Source organism: Myotis myotis, unplaced genomic scaffold (assembly GCF_014108235.1).
Source record: "Myotis myotis isolate mMyoMyo1 unplaced genomic scaffold, mMyoMyo1.p scaffold_m19_p_21, whole genome shotgun sequence".
Taxonomy (NCBI): domain Eukaryota; kingdom Metazoa; phylum Chordata; class Mammalia; order Chiroptera; family Vespertilionidae; genus Myotis; species Myotis myotis.
The window spans coordinates 14414874-14436653 of NW_023416326.1; the positions used below are offsets into that span (position 1 = coordinate 14414874).

Genomic DNA, 21780 nt, shown 5'->3' on the forward strand with positions numbered 1-21780 from the left:
ATCTCCTACTGGGGATATGCCCGCAACCCAGGTACATGCCCTTGACTGGAATCGAACCTGGGACCTTTCCGTCCTCAGGCTGACGCTCTATCCACTGAGCCAAACCGGTTTTGGCAGATAAACTTTCTTGATGGAACAAAAATGCAAGAGACGTTTAGTAACAGACTGAATTATTTATTGACTGTACATTGACCATACATGACGGAATTTAAAGTGATTAAGTTAGGGTCAACTTTGTTTCATTTGAAACAACCCAAAAAAAAAAAAAAAAAAAAATCACAAAATCTTTTAAAAAATATTTTAATTTCTAAAAAGAGTAAGCCATTTTAAAATGTAATTGCACAGTAGTATTTGTTAATCCTTTCAACAAACTGAAAAGTAAAACAAACTACTTAAATCAGTTTAATTTACTTTCTAATTTTAAAAATGAACACTGCCCCCGGAGGATGCAAAAACCAACAGTGAAAGTGGAATATTTAAAGTAATGCAACGTAAGTATTTAGCTAAAAGGATTTTTACAAGTAAATTTCATCTGGCAATTCCATACAACTACCAGTATGTTGACAGTAGATAGGAATTTAAAACAAACAATTCTAAGCTGATTAAATCCACAATTAAGTGAAGTTTTCATTTTATTCAGTTGTAAATAAAATAGCAGCCATTGTTTTATCCACTAATGATATCAACTTCAGAAGAAACTATCTGCTTTGTTTGTGAAAAACAAGAATAGTTACCTTCTGTTGAAACACTGTGAGCTTTAAAAACTTAGTTCTTTTTCAACTGTTTTATAATCTCCAAATAAAATAAACGGTTCCAGCTACTGTCTTGGCAGTAGCCAATCGGTTTCCTATACGATTACATCTTCCATGAAGTCATCATATAGCCACTTACAGGTGTGATCTTTGGAACATTCTATAGTTTCAAAAAGGCATTTAAAGTCTGAAGGATACATGTCTATTATTTTTATTGTTTTATCTTGTCTTATTTTCTTCAATATGTCCATTGCATCAATTGGACTCAATGAACTGCAAAAAAAAATTCAAAGTAAATTGTTAAATCTTTTTCATAACAATTGTCAGTTAATATAGATAGAAGTGGCTTCCAAGCCCAATGTAAAATGCCTATCTTATTCTATATAATTAATCTTATTTAAAAAGCTTGCATATAATATATAGCTTTAACTATGTTTATTCCTAAAGTTTCATGGCAGATATAGGTGTTAACATATTCTAATCAATTCCTACACAAAATTCAAGTTTAAATTTAAAAATCCTTTTCTACCTCTCTCATCCTTTAACTCTCTTTGCAAAAATATTCTTAACTCCATTTAGCTTCATGTAAAAACTCAGTAAGTTCAAACAGCAGAAACTGCTGTCTGGCAATTTCAAAGGGAATCTTTCACATTTTTATATAACAACTAGTGGTCCGGTGCATGAATTTGTTCACATTGAGAGGAAATTAATTAGAATAATTAGAAGAAATATTTTAATATCGCTATTTGCCCTTACTCTATAATAGAAGTGTCAACCAAATTCACAATCAACAATGACAGATGGAAACACACGCATGCAATTGGCACCAGTGAGAGCTTTGTAGGTATCACGAATGCGCAAGTCAACTTAGCCTTTTATAGATATAGAATAAACTTCCTTAATTAGACCTGCTTCTGATTTAGCTAAACTTTTTCCAGCCCAGTGAAGCACCCCAACTTCTCTTTCAGGTAATTGTCTGCAACACAGCAGTAAATCCTTTTTCTAGCTAATGAAAAGACATAGGATTCCACCGAGTCTCCTATCTACCTACTCCAGGACTTCTGTGAGGATCCAATGAGATGAAGCACGGGAAAATGGCTCACAGATATCTGGTTAAAGTGTGAAATGTTTCCACCTGGCAATAAAGCAAGTCATGTTCTGGGCTGAAGAAGTTGCAAGGCTAGTTGTCACTAGGGAAAGGAAGCCAGGTGTTGCTATGTGAGGTCATTACCCGACGGTCAGACACTTAGCATATTAGCCTTTTATATATATAGATATATATAGATTACTGGTGAATAAATTATAAAGCAGAAAACTGCCTTATGTAATAGCCTATCAAGAAATCATCAGTGAGCCTCTGACAATAAGAACAACTGCAATGAAATATTTTGGTAGAAAATATTTCCAATACTTTTTCATTTTGAATGGAATCCTCATCACAGATGGAAATATGCTTTCAATTCAGAGATCTCAAAGGGAATTTTGAACATTTAGCACCACAGGTTACCATATTTGTTCCTTAATTTCATATATACATATCTATAATAACAAAAGCATAATATGCTAAGTAGACCGGACAGCAGGCAACCTTCTGGATGACCTTCCGGACAGAGCCACAGCTGCGAGAGCCGAGGCAAGCCTCTGCAGCTGCAAGAACCGAGCCTCTTGCATGAATTTTGTGCATCGAGCCTCTAGTATATATATTTGGTGAGTGTGGCTAGATGACTGACTTTATCCATTTGTTCCCCATTGATCCCCCTCCATCCCATCCCTCCATCCCCCCAAACAACCATTACCAGAAGGGGACAAGATAAAAAAATAGTGGATTATTTTTACTGGTTTACTGCCATTTTTAATGTTTATTTTTATATAAGTTTTGTTCAACTAACAGCTCATTCAGTTACTGTACACATCAGCCCTATATAAAAATTATACTTATGTGGATACAAAGGAGATAATAACTCTTTTTACCAAGCTTTATGTAGAAACAAAAATTTTGGTTCAGGGCAGGAAAATCAGGGTGGTACAATGATCCATTCCTACTCTGGTTAGGAAACAGAACCAGTAAGAATAGGCAATGCAGCCCTCGCTGGTTTGGCTCAGTGGATAGAGCGTCGGGCTGTGGAATGAAGGGTCCCTGGTTCGATTCCAGCCAGGGGCACATGCCTGGGTTGTGGGCTCAATCCCCAGTACGGGGCACGCAGAAGACAGCTGATCAATGATTCTCTCATCATTGATGTTTCTACCTCTCTCCACATCTCCCTTCCTCTCTGAAATCAATGAAAATATATTAAAAAAAAGAACAGGCAATGCCAAGGTAGATGGTGGGTATTCCATCAATCACGCCAACTTTCTCCATCCCAGCCAGTGGCAAGCAGCTACTTCTTCATGAAGGTTAATCCAAGAAGGAAAAAAATTAACTCAGGAGATTTCGTGGAAAATATAATTATACTTTTCTCAAAATGCGTGCCAGGCAGGAGGAAGTATTTTGGAGAAACACATGAGTGAAAACATGGTACCTCATTCTGTTAATCAAGGTACACAAGATATAAAAATTGGGCCTCTAACATAAAAGTATAATTCTCACATTAAATTGCTACTTTTACACTCGCTTTTATTCTTCTTACTTACGTTAAGTGGTCGATTAGCTTGCCATGGCGCTTCAAAAAACACTGCTTTGTCATGTGAAAAAATACATCATAGTTAACAGATGTTAAATGTTGTGAAAATAAATCTTTATGAGGAGTCAACTGAATGAGACACAGGTTTTGTTGTGTTTGCTGTTCTAATGATTCCTGGAAAGGAGGGAAAATAAATTGTGTTAGTCATAAAATATTGCCAGAGCAAGACATTGTTCACTGACTCATTCAATCGCCACAGACCCTAAATGTCCCTGGATATTCTCAGCAGCTGTGCCAAGAATGCAAGGCCCTAAGCGCTCTTTGCCTGGGCCAGTTCTCAAGGTTGTCTGCAGTGAGCCACCTTGAGGGATGAGGCAACACCTCTCTCTGGGACAAAAGCAGGCTTGCTTCATGTTTGCCATAAAACAGGTGGGTTTCCTCAGCTCTATGTTGTTCCTCAGCTGCAATGCGAACCCTCTGCATGCACACCATCCAACCATGCCACCTCACAGCCCCGGTGGGACTTGGAGCAAATGAAACCCTTTGTCTAATCCAGGAGTCTGTGTCTTTGGCCACCATTCATAAAGACTAACAGCTTATTGTAAATAGGGTAAAATCAATCCCAAACATGTAGTGAGTCTCTTCTGTATTTGAAGCACACCACCAGATCCTAAGAATAAGAAAATACTATTGACATATAATTTTTAATTGGATACTTTTTAAAAATATGGGGTTAGCAAGCTGGGGTCCACAGCCTGCCTCTTTTTGTATAATCTGGAGCTAAAAATGGCTTTCACATTTGCAAAGGATGGTGTGTGTGTTTTCTTAAAAAGGCAAAAAACAGCCCTGACCAGTTTGGCTCAGTGGATAGCGTCGGCCTGCGACTGAAGGGTCCTGGGTTCGATTCTGGTCAAGGGCATGTACCTTGGTTGTGGGCACATCCCCAGTAGGAGGCGTCAGGAGGCAGCTGATCGATGTTTCTCTCTCGTCGATGTTTCTAACTCTCTATCCCTCTCCCTTCCTCTCTGTAAAAAATCAATAAAATATATTTAAAAAAAAAAAAAAAAAGCAGAGAACACATGACAGAGACTATATGTACCCTGAAAGCATAAAACTTTACCAACTGGTCCTTTACAGGAAAAGTTTGCCAACCTGCACCAGTATACAATATTGCACTAATTAAAATGAAAACTATATATGACTTAATGTAAGTTTAAGACGTATTTTTCTCCCTAAAATTATACCTCAGAAGAGAAGGAGCCTTATATTTCTTTAGGAAATCTCATATATTAGGTAGTGATCACTTATTTATTTTATATATATCTAAATATATATCCTATGTGTGGAAGACATATTAGCCCCCCGCCCCCAATTATAATCAATTCCAACTTCTAGTTTTGGATGGCTGCAGCTTAGGAATTGGTAGAAAGGAAGGCAATGAAATACAAAATAATTATTAATTATTGTTTTTTTTTGTTTGTTTGTTTTTTGGTGCTCTTGACTGGAATCAAACCCGAGACCCTTCAGTCCACAGGCTGATGCTCTTTCCACTAAGCCAAACCAGCTAGGGCATATTTAGTAATTATTAATTATGAACAAAGATAACACAATTCAAAATATTATACATTGTTGTTATGTCTTTTGAAGGTGACTTTAAAAAGCAACTGCACAGCTCAGTGGTTGAGCATCAACCTAGGAACCAGGAGGTCACAGTTTTGATTCCCAGTTAGGGCACAAGCCTACGTTGTTGGCGCAATCCCCTGTGGGGGGCATGTAGGAGGCAGCCATCAGTGATTCTCTCTCATCACTGATGTGTCTATCGCTCTCTCTCTCTTCCTTCTCCTCTGAAATCAATAAATATATGTATATGTACATATATTTTAAAGCAATCTGCTAAATAGTTTTGGAGTTACAGATACACATTTACTTGATAAATGGGGAAGAAAAAACTTACCTGATGTTAAATGAGTGCTTATTTGTAACTTTAAAAATGTCAATAAAAGCAAAAAACATGCAGTCATTGTGTGAAATCTCATATTGAGATGGAAATGAAGATGATGTGCTCTAAAAAACTTTAAATGTCTCTAAGTGTTTCTGTAGCAATTATGAGCACACTGATATCAAACATACATGTGAAATACCTGAATAAAATTCCTTAATGAAACATAACATTTAGTTATTTCATCTTCATCCCTAAAGTTTATATATTTACTAGAGGCCCTATGCATGAAATTCATGCAAGAGTAGGCCTTTCTTTCCCCGGCTGCCGGCACCGGCTTCCCTCTGGCACAGGGGACCTGGGCTTCCCTTGTAGCCCCAGCTTTGTCCAGAAGGACGTCTGGTCTAATTAGCATATTACACTTTTATTATTATAGAAGTTGGCAAAAAAAACTCTCTTAGCTTTTGATCCTGTCATTGAGAAAGTGTCTCATATACAGGGTGTTCATTTTGGGGGCATTTGGATAAGTTCCTAATGGTCCCCAGCCAAAACATATTACTCCTATTAAATGATGCTTTTGAAGAGTGAAAGAGAAATGCTGGGTGGAGTGCAGTGGAAAAGGGAAAAAAGGGGGGGAAAATAAAAGATAAGTAAAATCACAATGACCACTCTATTATCAGTCTTAACAATAAATTTCTAAATTGATAATTTTCCTTTTTCCCTTTAGTGGCAAGAGTGAAAAAATAAAAAAGAAGTTAGCAAATGGGAACTTCAGACTGAGTTGGTACACTGGATGAAAGCATTATTAGCATTTAATCCTAACATGGACCTTTTTAATTGAGTTCAAAAATTGTTTTTGAAACTCCAGCTACTCTATTACAATTTCACTACAAGTATCTTGATATAAGCTAAATGGAAGATCGCTTTATAACATCATCACTTTGGTTCTTTAGAAAGGGGGGGAAAAACTAATAAAATAAAAGCCCCACCTCCTGGGTTAGAAACAGATGTACCTGTTGGTAAATGTAACCATTACAAGCAACAATATTACAAATGTCTGATTAATTAATAAGGTATAAAATTTTGTTTTTAGTTTACCAAATTAGATGAATAGTAAAATGATTACATTTTCCAAATTTGAGATGTATTTCATTTCAAAAGAGATAAAAATGGAAGTCAGAGTCTGTGTAAGTCTATTACTATGCTAGCATCCTCTGTATAAATAGCTAAAAAAGAACAAATCTCTCCCAAAGTAATTTAAACTTATTAAAAGCAATAAGATATGTGTAAAGAACATTTCCAGATATTCTAAATGTAAATAAATACAGAATACCGGATAATCTTAAAGAGAACAAAAGATGTTCCACTTAGAGGGGAAGGGAAAGGCCTTCATTCATCCTTACCTTACTCTCTGGCTTTTCCCGCTGCCCACTTTGACTGCACATGTCAAATGACGACCACGGTTCCTGGAGGGAGGTTAAACAAAAACATTTCTTTTACTGCTCTTTGGTCAAAGGGCCTCAAATTATTGTTGCCTTTAGAAATGTTTTTCCTAAACAACAGAATGAACCCTAATCACCAAACTAATTGGTTTAAAGAAAAATATGTAACAGTTCGTTCACATACCTCTCTCCTTTTTTTTTTTATTTTGGATAAAGAAAAGGAGAATCAGTCCTGGCTGATGTGGCTCGGTTGGTTGGAGTGTGTCCTGCACACCACAGGTGGCATGTTCCATTCCCCAGGCACAGGCCCCAGGTCGCAGGTTTGATCCCCAGTTGGGGCATGTGCCAGAGGCAACCGACTGATGTTTCTCTCTCATATCAACGTTTCTCTTTCTCTCTCCCACCCTCCCTCTCTCTAAGATCAATAAGAAAAAAATAATAAAATAAAGATACTTTAAAAAACGAAAAAGGAAAATCAAAGGTCAATCACAATATTGGTAACTCTATTACTTATTTAGATAAAAGAAAGTTACCCTTAATATTATTACATAAATAGGTTCTCAAGTTATAATTTTTAATAACCAACAACGTTTCGATATTAGAGTCACAATCAGTTTAGGTGTTATCAGGTCATATTAAGGATATTTTTGTTCTACCTTAGTGGAAAAGCCTATTATTAAAACTCATCTGAATATGTTGGGACAGGTTAGGACAGTGATGGCGAACCTTTTGAGCTCGGCGTGTCAGCATTTTGAAAAACCCTAACCTAACTCTGGTGCCGTGTCACATATAGAAATTTTTTGATCTTTGCAACCATAGTAAAACAAAGACTTATATTTTTGATATTTATTTTATATATTTAAATGCCATTTAACAAAGAAAAATCAACCAAAAAAATGAGTTTGTATGTCACCTCTGACACGCGTGTCACAGGTTCGCCATCACTGTTAGGAGATACACAAGATACTCCCGTCAATTTTAAAAAGATCACTTTTTTGTATCTAACTTTTGTACGTACAAATTTGTATGTGAAATAACTTTAAAAGATTACCCAACCAAAAATTTAAAAAGATATATACACAAACAGATTAAATTCCAAAATAAGAGTGGTTTAAAACAGGATCTGACAAAGACTCAAAGACTAAAACTTACAAGACTGATTCAAAAGGGTGTTGTCAAAAAAGTGGCAATTGAAGTGGAAGGAAAATTCAATTGTTGCTCATGTGTAAAGTTCTCGCCGTCCCAGGAATGTCACCACGCGGAGGAAGGCAGAGCAGCGCAGCATGCAGTGGGTCCCACAGTCCCCCCCACTCAGGCCCATTCACAGCACTGGGTACCGAGGAGGCCGCACCCCCATCTACCAGGCCACAGGAGAGGAAACCTGAGTCCCACAACTGACCCTCGGTTGTAGATACACAATGGACAAATGCTTGAAGTGCTGGGTTCACAAAGACCTCTTCTCCTGGAGATTACTCAGTGGCAAAACTCAACCTAGAGCCTCTGAAAACAGATACTGCAGAACAAGAAAAGAAGGATTCCTGAAAGCTGGTCTTCAGGGAGCCTCGATGAAGAAACGAGTGGAAAGCCAAAGGAAAGCGGCTGCGAGGAAAAGCCCACGGAATGGAAGGAGATACTCGGGGTAAGAAAGACTGTTAGAAGAACCAAGAACGCCATACCACGATGACAATACACAGTGCAGACAGAAAGCAGGGACAGCAATGGAGGCTAAACGTGAACAGATTTCTGGGAATATAGCAAAACAGTGAGAGCATGACTGATACAAAAGACAAGGAACAGAGATACAGCCTAAGAATCTCAGATGCTTTGGAGGAAAAAAAAAGAATTGAAACCAAAGCTAAAATTCAAACAAAATAATCTTCTAACAACTAAGCATGCACATTAAAGGGCTTAATGTGTTCCTGGGCAAAATCAATGAAGGGCGTCCACAAAGACACGCTGGAAAATTTAAAGATTAAACCACTATATCCTTAGAAGAACGAGGGCTCATAAAATATGTAAACATGTATCACATAAAAAATACTTGCTCTACACTCCATCTACTAACATAAAAAATGTGCAAATTATGGTGTGAAAGAAATAGCATTTATTAATTTTTCTTACACTCTAGACCCCAGCTATTAAATATGGTAGCCACTAGCCACAAGAGCCATTGAACACTTAGAATGAGTCGTTTGAATTGAGATGCTATAAAATACACACTGGATTTCAAAGACTTAGTACACATGTACGTACACACACACACACACACACAAAACGTAAATTATGTAATAAAAATTCTAAAATATTGATTACACACTAAAATGATATTTTTTAAAAAACACATTTCTTTATTGATTTCAGAGAGAAAGGGAGAAGGAACAAGAGATAGAAACGTCAATGATGAGAGAGACTCATTGATTGGCTGCCTCCTACACACTCCCTACTGGGGATCGAGCCCACAACCCAGGCATGTGTCCTTGGCCGGAATCGAACCTGAGACCCTTCAGTCCGCAGGCTGACACTCTATCCACTGAGCCAAGCCAGCTAGGGCTAAAATGATATTTTGAATTGAGGTTAAATAAAATATTTAAATTATTTACCTGTTTCTTTTTACTTGTTATAATGTGGCTACTAAAAAATGTAAACTTGCATGTGTGGCTCACATTATACAACTCTGATTTTGCCTAAGGAAGGAAACTAAAAAAACAATGGGAGCAGGGATGTTCTATAACGAAGTGTTACGGTAGCCATTAAAAACTTAAAAAGTTCAGTGACAAGGGAAAAAACTTTTAATTAAGTACTTCTATTAAGTGGGGAAAAAAATAAGTTACAAAATAATATAATCTTCACTATATAAAGACAACAAGTCATAGAAAAAATAAGAGTAAAAATATGCCACAAATGTCAACAATAGTGACGCCTGGATGGCAGAACTGTAGTGACTGTGTTTTAGTCTTCTTTTGTTCTTTTACATGTCTTACAGTCTTAAAATGAACATATATTATTTTTATAGTAAAAGAAAAGAAATATTTCTGAGAAAAACAGGACAAAGTATATTCCACAGCCTGGCCGGTGTGGTTCAGTGGTTGAGCGTTTACCTACGAAATAAAAGGTCACTGGTTCAATTCCCATTCAGGGCACATGCCTGGGTTGCGGGCTCGATTCCCAGTAGGGGGCATGCAAAAGGCAGCCAATCAATGATATTTCTCTCTGATCAATGTTTCTATCCCTCTCCCTTCCTCTCTTTCTAATAATCAATAAAAACATACTAAAAAAAAAAAAAGTATATTCCACAGTTGGGAAAAATAATAAAAGTAATCTTGAATTTTTCTCCATTCACTGTTCACTAACATGTAAGCTCTCTGAAAGCAATCAAGCTCCCTGTTGAAATTTTTTTATTAGTGTCTTGTTTTTCCCCCCCGCATGTTGAAATTCAAAGGTCTCCACTCACCGTATGCAGAAGCTTCACATCATAAGCTACTTGCCAGAGCACACTTAATGCGTAGTACAGGTTAGGGTTCAGGGGGTTTGCCATCATCCTCTAGGAGGAGGAAAATAGAAGGTACTTGTTATACAAAACTACAATCAATCAAAACCAAATGTTGTCTTAATAGTAATACCTTAATAGTCTCTAGAAATTAAAGAAAAATAGAACATAAAATCTTAATTGTAACAATTTCAAAGAAGAGAAAGGCCTTTTAAATTTTCATATTGAACTATATCATCATGGACACTTAAAATAGAACACAATGCTGATTGCAAAATCTCACTAAAGAAAAAATACACAAAAATGTTTTGTGGAGAAGGACAGGTATGTTAGAAATATGTGCCAGGTGGGATATTAAATTTTGAGTCAAAATTGTTTAGATTGATACTTGAAAGATACCTCAGAGAGAGGAAACCTCGTGTGAAAAGACCATAGTAAAAGAAGCATTAGGACATTCTAGCCACAAAATGGAAACTGAAAAGGCATCTCCTATTTCTCTTCCTTTCATCCTTTCCTGTACACTGTACGTACAGCAAGGTCCTGAGACCCCTGCTCTCCCTGACCCCTACTCTCCTCCACAGTCAGTGGCCAATAAATCATCCCTTCATTTCCAGCCCCACTATCCTAACCACAGCTGTTACCTACAAATAAATATCTCCCATTACAGTGGATTAAAAGATTAATAACAGGAGGCATTCTGGGCAGAAAAACATTATCAAGGCAACATCAAGGACTTCAGGAGGACCTTCTATATGAGTGAATTAAAAGTAGAGTCTAAAACCATAAAAATTCCACATACAAAAACTGTCAGAATAAAGGAATTTGGCAAAGTTGAAGGATACAAAGTCAACACACAATAATCAGCAATACACACTACCCTAACAATAAACAATCTGAAAAGGAAATTAAGAAAACAATTCCACTGACACTGAAAACTACAAAACATTGCTGAAAAAATTTTTAAAAAACACAAAAATAAATGAAAAGACATTTTGTGTTAATGGCTTGAAAGACTTAATATTGATAAGCTATCAATACTACAAATTAGATATCATCAAAATTATAAACTTTGGGACTAAATCAAAAGACACCATAACAATGTAAAAAGGTATCCCATAAAACAGGAGAAAATATTTGCAAATCACATACCGCAGAAGGGATTAATATCAAGAGTATGTAAGCACTCCTAAAACCCAACAACCAAAAAATAGACAACCTGATAATTCCTCCAAACACAAATTATCGGTAACCACAAAAGATGTTCATCATAACTAATCATTTAGGAAAATGAAAATTCAAAACATCGATGAGATACCACTTTAAATCATTACGATGGGTATTATAAAAACAAAAACAAAAACAGAAAACAAGGGTTGAATGTGGAGAAATTAGAACACTTGTGCATTGCTGATGGTGTATAAAATAGGGCAGCCACTATGAAAAACAGTATGGTGGCTGCTCAAAAAATTAAAAATAGAATTAGCATATGATTCAGCGATTTCACTTCTCAATATATACCCAAAATAATTGAAAGCAGGGACTCAAAGAAATATTTGCACACCGATGTTCACTGCAGCATTATTCACAATAAGCAAAAAGTGGAAGCAACCCACGTGTCCACTGACAGATGAATGGATGAACAAAGATGGTGTGTGTGTGTTCACATGGTGTGTGAACAATGGAATATTATTCAGTCTTAAAAAGGAATGAAATTCCAACACATGCTACAACTTGAATGCACCCTAAGACAATTACTTAGTGAAATAAATCAGACAAAAAGTGAAATATTGTACAACCCCAACTATATGAGGTACCTAGAATAGTCAAATTCATAGAGACAATGTAGAATGATAGCTGGGGCTCATGGGAGAGGAAAATGTGGAGTTGGCGTTTAATGGGCACAGAGTTCCAATATGGAATGATGAATAAGTTCTGAGAAGACATAGGTGGTGGTAACAGTTGTACCACAAGGTAACTGTACTTACTGCCACTAAATTGCACACTTAAAAATAGTTAAAATGGTAACATTTCTGTCATGAGCCCCAAATAAAATCATACAGATTAGGACTAGAGAAAAATTACAGAAGTCTTTTAAGATAAAATACTAGTCAAGTACTTCTTAGAAACCTACCTGGGATTCCAGTTCATTAAAAAAAAAATTTAGTTCTACTCGTCCATATCTATATATAGAAGTACAGGAATATATGTCATGTAAAACTTTCCAAATCATCTTTTTCTCATTTTTAGTTGGGAAGATTCCAACGACTTTCAAAGGGATACCTGTTAAGTATACAAGCAAAAATATTTGAATAAATTCTTAACACTATTTTCCTGTGACTATAGTTTATTGAGTCAAACTAAATTAACAAACTATATAAATTTTATTTCAATTAAAACTAAGCCTCAACATGTCTCCATGATATGGAACTTGACCTTGGCACAATTGCTCAGATTACTGTGTCTAGCTGAGGGTAAAGCAATAGTCAACCTAAGAGTCCTGGCCGGGATGGCTCAGTGTTAAGAGCGTCAGCCTGCGAACCCAAAGGTCCCAGGTTCGATCCCGGTCAAGGGCACGTACCTCAATTGCAGGCTGCTCCCAGGCCAGGGCCCTGGTCAGGGCGCATGCATGAGGCAACCAATCGATATGTTACTCTCACATTGATATTTCTCTCTGTCTTTCCTTCTCTCTTCCACTCTCTCTAAAAAAAGAAATCAATAGAAAAATATCCTCAGGTAAGGATGTTTTTAAAATCAGCTTAAGAGCATCTGAGCATAAACTGTACAATACATATCTGCACACAAACCTCATCAACAAAGCAGGTACACTGCTAGAGATAGCTGGCAACTTATAAGGTATTTGGCTTAGTAAATTACAAAAATTACCTTTTGACCAAGGAAGTGTTTCTATTCCAAATTTTTGAAAAAGCAACTTTGAATTCACAACAGGTTTTATTACTCCAAAACTTCTAGGATCCAGTTTAAAGAAGTCACAGTGAAGCACATGTAGTTTTCCACCCAGCTTTTTTCCTAGGGACTAAAGAGAAACAGACATAAAATGTTAAGATATTTCAGTGTTATGCAATATTATCCTATACTAGAGGACCGGTGCATGAAATTCATGCGGGGGGGGGGGGGGGTGGTGTGTGTAAGGGGAATGTCCCTCAGCCCGACCTGCACCCTCTCCAATCTGGGATCCCTCGTGGGATGTCCAAAACCTGCAGACATCCCTCTCGTAATCCAGGACCACTGGCTCCTAACCACTCACCTGCCTGCCTGGCCACTCCTGCCAGCCTGGTCGCCCCCAACTGCCCTTCCCTGCCGGCCTGATTGCCCCCAACTGCCCTCCCCTGCTGGCCTGGTCACCCCCAACTGCCCTCCCCTGATGCCCTCATTACCGCTAACCCCCTGCCAGCCTGATCTCGCCCCTAACTGCTCTCCCCTGCTGACCTGATCATCCCTAACTGCCTCTGCCTTGGCCACCACCAACATGGCTTTGTCCGGAATTTGGACGTCTGGACGATGGCCAGTCGACCCAGTCTAATTAGCATATTACCCTTTTATCCTATCTAATAAAGGAGAAACACGGTAATTAGCCGTACCTCCGCTACCCTTCCCATTGGCTAATCAGGGTGATATGCAAATTAACTGCCAGCCAGGATGGCAGCCGGCAGCCAGGCAGCTTGAAGCGAACATGAAGCTTGCTTGCTTCGGTGATGGAGGAAGCCAACGTTCCCCACCTGCCACTGCCGGCCTCTGAGCTTGCAGTTTGAAACATTGTTACAAATATAGAAGCTAAACAAAACCCCAGAAACCTGCTTTCAGCCAGCCTGGAACTCAGAGCTGGAGTTGAAACAGTGTTTCAATTATAGAACCCAAACAAACCAGATACCTGCTTTCAGCAGCCGAGGCCTCAGAGCTGGAGCCAAGCCTCGGAGCTAAAGCTGGCCCAGAATAAAAAAAAAAAGAAAAAAAGGAGCGGTTGGGAGCTTCAGTCACCCGCCAGCCTGAAAACAGCCCTCAGCCCCTCACCCAGATTGGCCAGGCACCCCGGTGGGGACCCCCACCCTGAAGGGGGTGTGACCAGCTGCAAATAGCCATCATCCCCTCACCCAGGCTGGCCAGGCACCCCAGTGGGGAACCCCACCATGATCCAGGACACCCTTCAGGGCAAACCAGCCAGCCCCCACCCGTGCACCAGGCCTCTATCCTATACAGTAAAAGGGTAATATGCCTCCCAGCACCGGGATCAGCGTGACAGGGGGCAGCGCCCAAACCCCCTGATCGCCCTGCGGCTCTGTGTGTGACAGGGGCCGGGGCCACAACCTCCCTATCCGCCCTGCTCTGTTCGTGACAGGGGAAGGAGCCCCAACCTCCTGATCACCCTGTGGCTCTGTGTGTGACAGGGTGCGGCGCTCCAACGCCCCCCCACCCCCCCACGGGCCCTGCTCTGTGTGTGACGGGGTAGAGCCATAACCTCCCCTTCGGCCTTGCCCTGAGTGTGACAGGGTGCGGCGCCCCAACCCCCTGATCCGCCCCGCTCTGTGTGTGACAGGGGGCAGTGCCCCAACTCCCCTATCAGCCCTATTCTGTGAGTGACAGGGGGGAGCTCCCCAACCCCCTGATCGACCCTGCTCTGTGCGTGACAGGGTTCGGAGCCTCAACCCCCGATTGGCCCTGCTCTGTGCGTGACAGGGTGTGGCGCCGCAACCTCCCCATGGACCCTGCCTTGAGTGTGACAGGGGGCGGTGCCCCAACCCCCCAATCGGCCCTACCCTGAGCGTGACTGAGGGTGGCATTGCAACCTCCCGATCCGCCCTGCTCTGTGCATGACAGGGGGCGGTGCCCCAACTCCCCAATCGGCCCTGCTCTGAGCCCGACCAGGGGCTGCACCTAGGGATTGGGCCTGCCCTCTGCCACCCGGGAGCAGGCCTAAGCCAGCAGGTCGTTATCTCCCGAGGGGTCCCAGACTGCGAGAGGGCACAGGCCGGGCTGAGGGACCCCCCCCCCCATGCACAAATTTTTGTGCACCGGGCCTCTAGTTAGATAATAAAAGGCTAATATGCAAATCAACCCAACTATCAATTTGCATATTAGCCTTTTATTTGATAACAAAAGTCTAATATGCAAAACTGACCAACTGGGTAGTCACTGCACTCCCACAGGGGGGGCACCGCTCAGCCAGAAGCCCTGAGCTAGACTCACAGCTGGCGAGTGCAGTGGCAGTGGCAGGAGCCTCTCTCACCTGTGCAGCAATGCTAAGGATGTCCACCTGCTAGCTTAGGCCTGCTCCTGCAGGCCTAAGCCATCAGTCAGACATCCTCCAAGGGCTCCCGGACTGCGAGGGGGCACAGGCCAAGCTGAGGGACGCCCTGCCAAGAACACGAATTTCATGCACCAGGCCTCTAGTCATTTATAATAATGCAAAGACCTACTTCAAAAAATAATTTTTTTATTTTAATCCCCACTCTAGGATATTTTTCCATTGATTTTTAGAGAGTGGAAGAAAGGGGGAGAGACAGAGAGTAAGAAAAACATCGCTTGGTTGCCTTCCACACACGCCCCAACTAGGGCCAGGATTTTGAGCCCGCAACAGAGGTACATGCCCTTGGCGTAATCGAACCCAGGACCCTTTAGTACAAGGGCTGATGCTCTATCCACAGAGCCAAACCAGCCAGAGTTAATACAAATGAATGCCTGAAAAATAATGTAAGTACAAGAAAAAAAACCACCTTCAACAAATTCTTACTTATTCTTACTTTATTGTAATAGCATCATTAGTTGTTCGAAAAGCTCCTTCACACTACTCTCTAATTCCTTAGTAGTGGCAGCCTGGAGCACAAGGGCAACGATTCTGAGCCCACAGCTGGGCTCAGAGAGCTGCAATCCATCTGCTAGTCATGCAAAGATGTTTCACAGTCGAGAAAAACAAAAATATTAAAGTGAAAGGCAGATTATTCAAGAGAGTATTATTCCTTCTTTTCTTAAAGAGTTTAATTAGTCCTTCACCAAATGAACTTAGCTCATTGTGGAGGCCACTGTCCACTTGCCACTTAATTCTTCCTTTACTTTTTCTAGACAGAGGCAACTCTAGAAGGAACGCTCCTTGTCCCCAGGGAGAGAGCCAATACACGTCAATCTTTACTGCCCTGACCTGCTCACCTTGCAGAAGCCTGGAGAACTTAGTAGTGAGAGCAAGGATTAGCTACAGACTCCACAAACTTCATCTGAAGTTACAAGTAATCAATTAGAAGAGGGCAATATGCTTTGATATGCAGTTAGGTTCTCAGACACAGAAACCTCTATTGGTATTTATCACTATTTCAATAAATTGGCAACTTAAAGTTATGAATTAAAAACCTAATTTTTCTTAAGCATTTGAGTTCAACCTATAAATATTATTCAATTTCTAAATCTAGTACATTTCACCCTGACCGGTTTGGCTCAATGGGTAGAGCGTTGGCCTAGGGACTGAAGGGTCCCAGGTTCGATTCTGGTCAAGGGCATGTACCTTGGTTGCAGGCACATCCCCAGGTGGGGGGGCGGGGGGGTGTAGGAAGCAGCTGATCGATGTTTCTCTCTCATCGATATTTCAAACTATCCCTCTCCCTTCCTCTCTGTAAAAAATCAATAAAATATATTTTAAAAAATAAATCTAGTACATTTCAATGATTACTTTTCAGGGGGTCCCTGGGAAAAGACTAGTGGAAGGAATAAACTGGTGCTGGAGATCATATATGTTTGGCCATGTTAATTCTGAGATGCCTATTAGGCGATCCAAGTGGAGATGAGAGGTAGGAAGTTGCAGACCTAAAAGGGGAGGTCAGTGACGTGGTCCAGGCTGAAGATATAAATTCGTATTTGGCTTGTTGAAGGTAATTAAAGCCAGGACTGCCGATGACATCGCCAGGGTCAAGTACACAGGACAAGAAGCTGAGACTAAGCCAAAAGGGAAGGAAGAAAACCAGAAGTGTGTGGCATTATGAAAAAGAGCATTCATATAATGCATACGTTAAAAACTAATTAAACACCAACAAATTATACTATATATAAAACAATAAAATAATCTCACAAATTACACAAGTTAGATTTTAATCTAATTAAGGAAAGATAATAAATTTTGGGTTGATGGTAATGTAAAAGAATATATACTTTATGACTTTATACATTTTTGGTTTTGTACCTGTCATTTACCATTCAATAATTCAAACACAAGAGTAGCCAAAACTCCAAAATAATTCAACTTGTATAACAGTGAAATCACATCTTAGAACTCTACTTGATTGCAGTTAGAATTCAAAAATAGGAAGTAAAAAGGACAGGAAAGACAAATAACCTTTGACTTTCTACTGCTCATTACATTAGGCACTTTAGTTTATCTTATTTAAACTGCATCAAGATCCTTTCCAGGTGGGAATTAATGTCTCTATTTGTATACGGAAAAGCTAAGATTCAGTTTAACTTCCTTACTTGCCCAAGGGTCTGAGGCGGCAGTGCTAGGGCTGAGCTTCAGCCAGGTTTGAAAAGGCTGTGCTCTACCCCTGCTGAAATGAGGCAGTTTACCACGAAAGTTGATGTCTCTTCAACCGCAGTTTCCACAATTCAAACAGGATGTACCAGTGGTTCCCACCCTTTTGTGGCCACGCCCCACCTAAGCAAGAGAAAGGCTGAAGGGGATGCTAAAGGAGATAAAGCCAAGGTGAAGGACGAACCACAGAGAAGATCCGCCAGGTTATCAGCTCAACCTGCTCCTCCAGGGCCAAGCCCAAGCCTAAAAAGGCCCCTGCAAAGAACGGAGAGAAGGTACCGGAAGGGAAAAGGGGAAGCGATGCTGGCAAAGATGGGAATAGCCCCGCAGGAAATGGAGATGCCAAAACGGACCAGGCACAGAAAGCTGAAGGTGCTGGAGATGCCAAGTGAAGTGTGTGCATTTTCTATAACTGTGTAGTTCTGGGGACTGTACAGTTTGAAATACTATTTTTTATCAAGTTTTATAAAAATGAAAAAAAAAGTGAACTATTCCTGTGAAGGAAGCCTAAAAGGCCATTAACTTGGTCTTTGGAACCACGTTCCAAAGAACACGGCATGCATGAAAGAGAAGAATGAAAGGACAGTTGAAGTACTGAGGAAGAAATCACTATGAAATTGTTAAAAAAGTATATATATATGAAGTGATATGAAAAAATAGCAAGTAAAGTTTCAAAACATAATAGAGAACTGAAATGTATAAATGTCACAATATATATTTATATACTGTAGATGAGGCCCATAGAACCACAAGAAATGCAAAAAATTCAGTTAATAACTCAGTCTCGAATTCCCCCTTGTGGGGCGTGTGCACCCCAGTGCACTGGGAACCACTGCACTATATCATGACTTATTATTACAGCACACAATCTGTAGCATGTGTATCTCCAGACATCCAGATAGGAAAACAAACCGTTCCTATTGGAAACATTGTTAATGTGGAGTCCCAAGCATTTTATCAGGGAAATGGGAAGGGGAGGAGCTTAGTTAGACAAAACTCCAGTCAAGCATCTTCCTCCCTTCCTTCTTTTCCTCCCTCCCTCCCTCCTTCCTTTCATTCTTCCTTTCCTTCCCCCCTCCCTCCTTCCTTCCACATCAACTGGTTACCTCCTGTGCCTTAGACTGGGAAGCAAACCCTCAACCCTTTGGTGTGCGGGCTGGCACTCTAACCACTGAGCGCACTAGCCAAGGCAAGCATCGTCCTTTAAAATCCTTTCAGGTTTTAGGAACACACTTGAGAGCCTTTGGGAGGCTAGAAGTATTGTCTGCTAAGAGCACCATTTTAACATCTATGCAAAGGTTCTATTTAAATGGTTTCTTCTCTTTTATTCTGGCAAATACATGAATTCACACAAAATTTTATTTGAATGGCTTTTCACTTCATCATAATGATGGTTAATAAGTTAGGGGCTGAGTTCAAGTTAGTGCTGAAAGAAGGGACTGGCGATTTTTTTAAAAAAAGTAAAACCTTTACTGTAGCAAAAATTGATAAAAGCCTTTTATAAACGATCAAAATAAAAGCTATCCTATTTTTAATTTTCAAATTGAAATTATAGATGGCTATGTGTACTAAATCATATTTCATGATCTTGAATCTTTGAACAATTCATATTTTCTCTTCGTGTTTCTGAAATTCCAGCAGATTTTTAATCAATTAAATAGCCGGGCTAAAACCCTCAATTATTTTCAAAGCAATCTGTTGTAGAATAACAAACATCTAACGCACACAGTTTTATTAATAAGTAAAGAAAGCAGCTGGATGTGATAGCCATTTCACAATCTTTTGTTTTCATCCTACAACTTTTAGATTTCGAATGGTTTCAGGAAGTTGGCATAGAAAAGTATGTTTCCTAAACTGAATGTAGTGATTTGTAAAGTAGGAGGAGAAAGAGGAAAAAAAAAAAAAAAAAACCAGGTTGACAATGGTGCAAGAAATTTCCACTTTACGGTTATGTAATCCTGCCTACTACATAACAGAGAGAATTCACTGGAAAACCCATTTGAAGAATGCCTTCACTCCATGCCACTGTATCTGACCATACCAAGTCTGTCTTGCCCCTGAACCTCTAAATCCAGAGTTAACACAGCCCCACTCATTTGATCGTAGCGCTCCAATCAGATTCTAAGCTCACAGGAAGCAGGAAGCACAGCGTAGTCTAAAATGAGGAAACAAGCCTAGAAATACCAGTTACCAAGCTCTGTTCTAAGTCACCAAACTAGTCTCTAGCAGAGCGAGAAGCAGAACACAAGTCTCAGAGCCCCAACCTGTTAGCTCTTCAACAATCACTGATTCTAGGTTGCAGTCACCGGGGACGACAGCCTATGTAACGCCTGGCCCTAGAAGTCAGTCTACAATAAAAAACTGTGTGCCTAAGTTTTCTTCCCTCAACTGCTGCAAGGGCAGTGGCTTCAACGACGTTATTTTTCAGAAACTAAAAATCGACTACCTCCAAATGTGGAATGAAAGTTTTGTCACTTTCAAGGGCAATCACTCTGGCACCTCTTTGAAGCAGTGCTCTCGTCAGGATTCCAGGACCTGGAATATTAACAGAAGGAAAAGATTATTTACCAAGTTCAATTTCTTCCAATATCAAAGAAAGCAGTCGATTTACACGTGTTACCTAATTTTAATCCTTACGTCCTTCCCAAAGTAGATGTTACACTCCCTACTGGGGGTTGGACGCAGTCACTGGCCTCCGCCCTCACCAACGGCAAGGGGTGCTGCTTGGCTTTGAACCCATGCTGTCCGAGACTGCAAAACCTGCGCTCTAATCACCATGTTTCACTCTCAAGAAAAAAAACGCGGCGGGGGCGGGAGGAGGGCAAACAACAAGGTTGCCTCTAGCCTGCCATTTAACCATGAACTATCCTAAATAGAACTGATTCCTCAAGATAGAAAACGGAGCTTTAAAAGTTACTTTTTAAAAAAATATATATTTTATTGATTTTTTTACAGAGAGGAAGAGAGGGATAGAGAGTTAGAAACATCCATCAGCTGCCTCCTGCACACTCCCTACTGGGGATGTGCCCGCAACCAAGGTACATGCCCTTGACCGGAATCGAACCCGGGAACTTTCAGTCCGCAGGCCGACGCTCTATCCACTGAGCCAAACCGGTTAGGGCAAAAGAAGTCACTTTTTAAGAAGTCTATAAAGAGAGTGTTCTCTGCTGATGGTCTCTAGATTCACGGAAGGGTAAAATGAAAGTTTTGGGGGGACGGGGATTGCAAGTGTCTTGGGGAGACGGTGGAATCGACAAGCATGTTCTACCAAACCATTTTGGGGCGTGCCAACTGCTCCAGAACCATTCCGGAGCAAGGCTGACACTGACCGCACCGGAAGGGGCTCTGTGCTCCCGGCGGCCGCGGGCGGGCGGTGTAAGTTCGCAGAAGTGATGCCCGTCCGAGAGGACAACGTCCACGACGGACTCACCTGGATTGATCTCCAGGATCAGGTCGCAGCCGTCGTTCCGCAGCAGGAACGGCACCATGGTCTCGGCCAGGTCCGGACTGAGTATGTAGCGCTTGGACTCAAGGCGGCTCTTGGACACCCCGGGGGGCAGCACTTTGAAACCCTCACTGGGCGCCAGCTTCGGCCGAAAGTCGGACAAACCACGGCGGTTCCTCGCCGGGACGCCCTTCCACCTCGCCGCTCCGGCCCTCCAAAGGCAAAGGCGGGCAGCACCGGGAAAGGCTGCCAGCGTCAGCCGCGGAGAGAGCCCCGCCATTGGGGCCCACATCCTTAAACTCCAGCGTCCGTCCCAATGTCACCCAGCGTCATTACAACAGCCGCCACCTCCGCCCCGGGAGCCCCACGTGCAGGCTCACCCCGCCGCCTGACTAGGCCGGGCAGCAGCAAACACTACAAACCACGCATGCGCCCCACCTCTCCTGGCTCTTTTCTCACTTCCGCTTCCGGCCAGGGGCTGACGCTGGAGGACGGACCTTCCAGGCCGTGCGCTCTATGGTCGTCCGCCCTCCGCGCGTCCTCTCTAGCCGCTCGCGCTCTATGCTCCG

General features: G+C 41.0%; 1 protein-coding gene and 1 pseudogene across 2 annotated transcripts; one reads left to right on the top strand and one right to left on the bottom strand.

The window, feature by feature from the left end:
* Window positions 1–284: 284 nt before the first annotated feature.
* Window positions 285–21648, bottom strand: TFB2M (transcription factor B2, mitochondrial). 2 transcript variants are annotated; one of them, XM_036355116.1, is made up of 8 exons: window positions 21197–21648; window positions 20213–20301; window positions 13125–13275; window positions 12373–12521; window positions 10206–10295; window positions 6716–6778; window positions 3384–3547; window positions 285–1025 (listed from the first exon to the last, which is right to left on the bottom strand). In XM_036355116.1, the coding sequence occupies exons 1-8, from the start codon at window positions 21501–21503 to the stop codon at window positions 848–850; spliced, it is 1191 nt and encodes a 396-aa protein (XP_036211009.1). In that variant the 5' UTR covers window positions 21504–21648; the 3' UTR covers window positions 285–847. The 2 variants fall into 2 exon arrangements, with proteins under 2 accessions (XP_036211009.1, XP_036211010.1); XM_036355117.1 differs by lacking the exon at window positions 6716–6778.
* LOC118678946 lies at window positions 17788–18159 on the top strand (annotated as a pseudogene).
* Window positions 21649–21780: the final 132 nt, after the last annotated feature.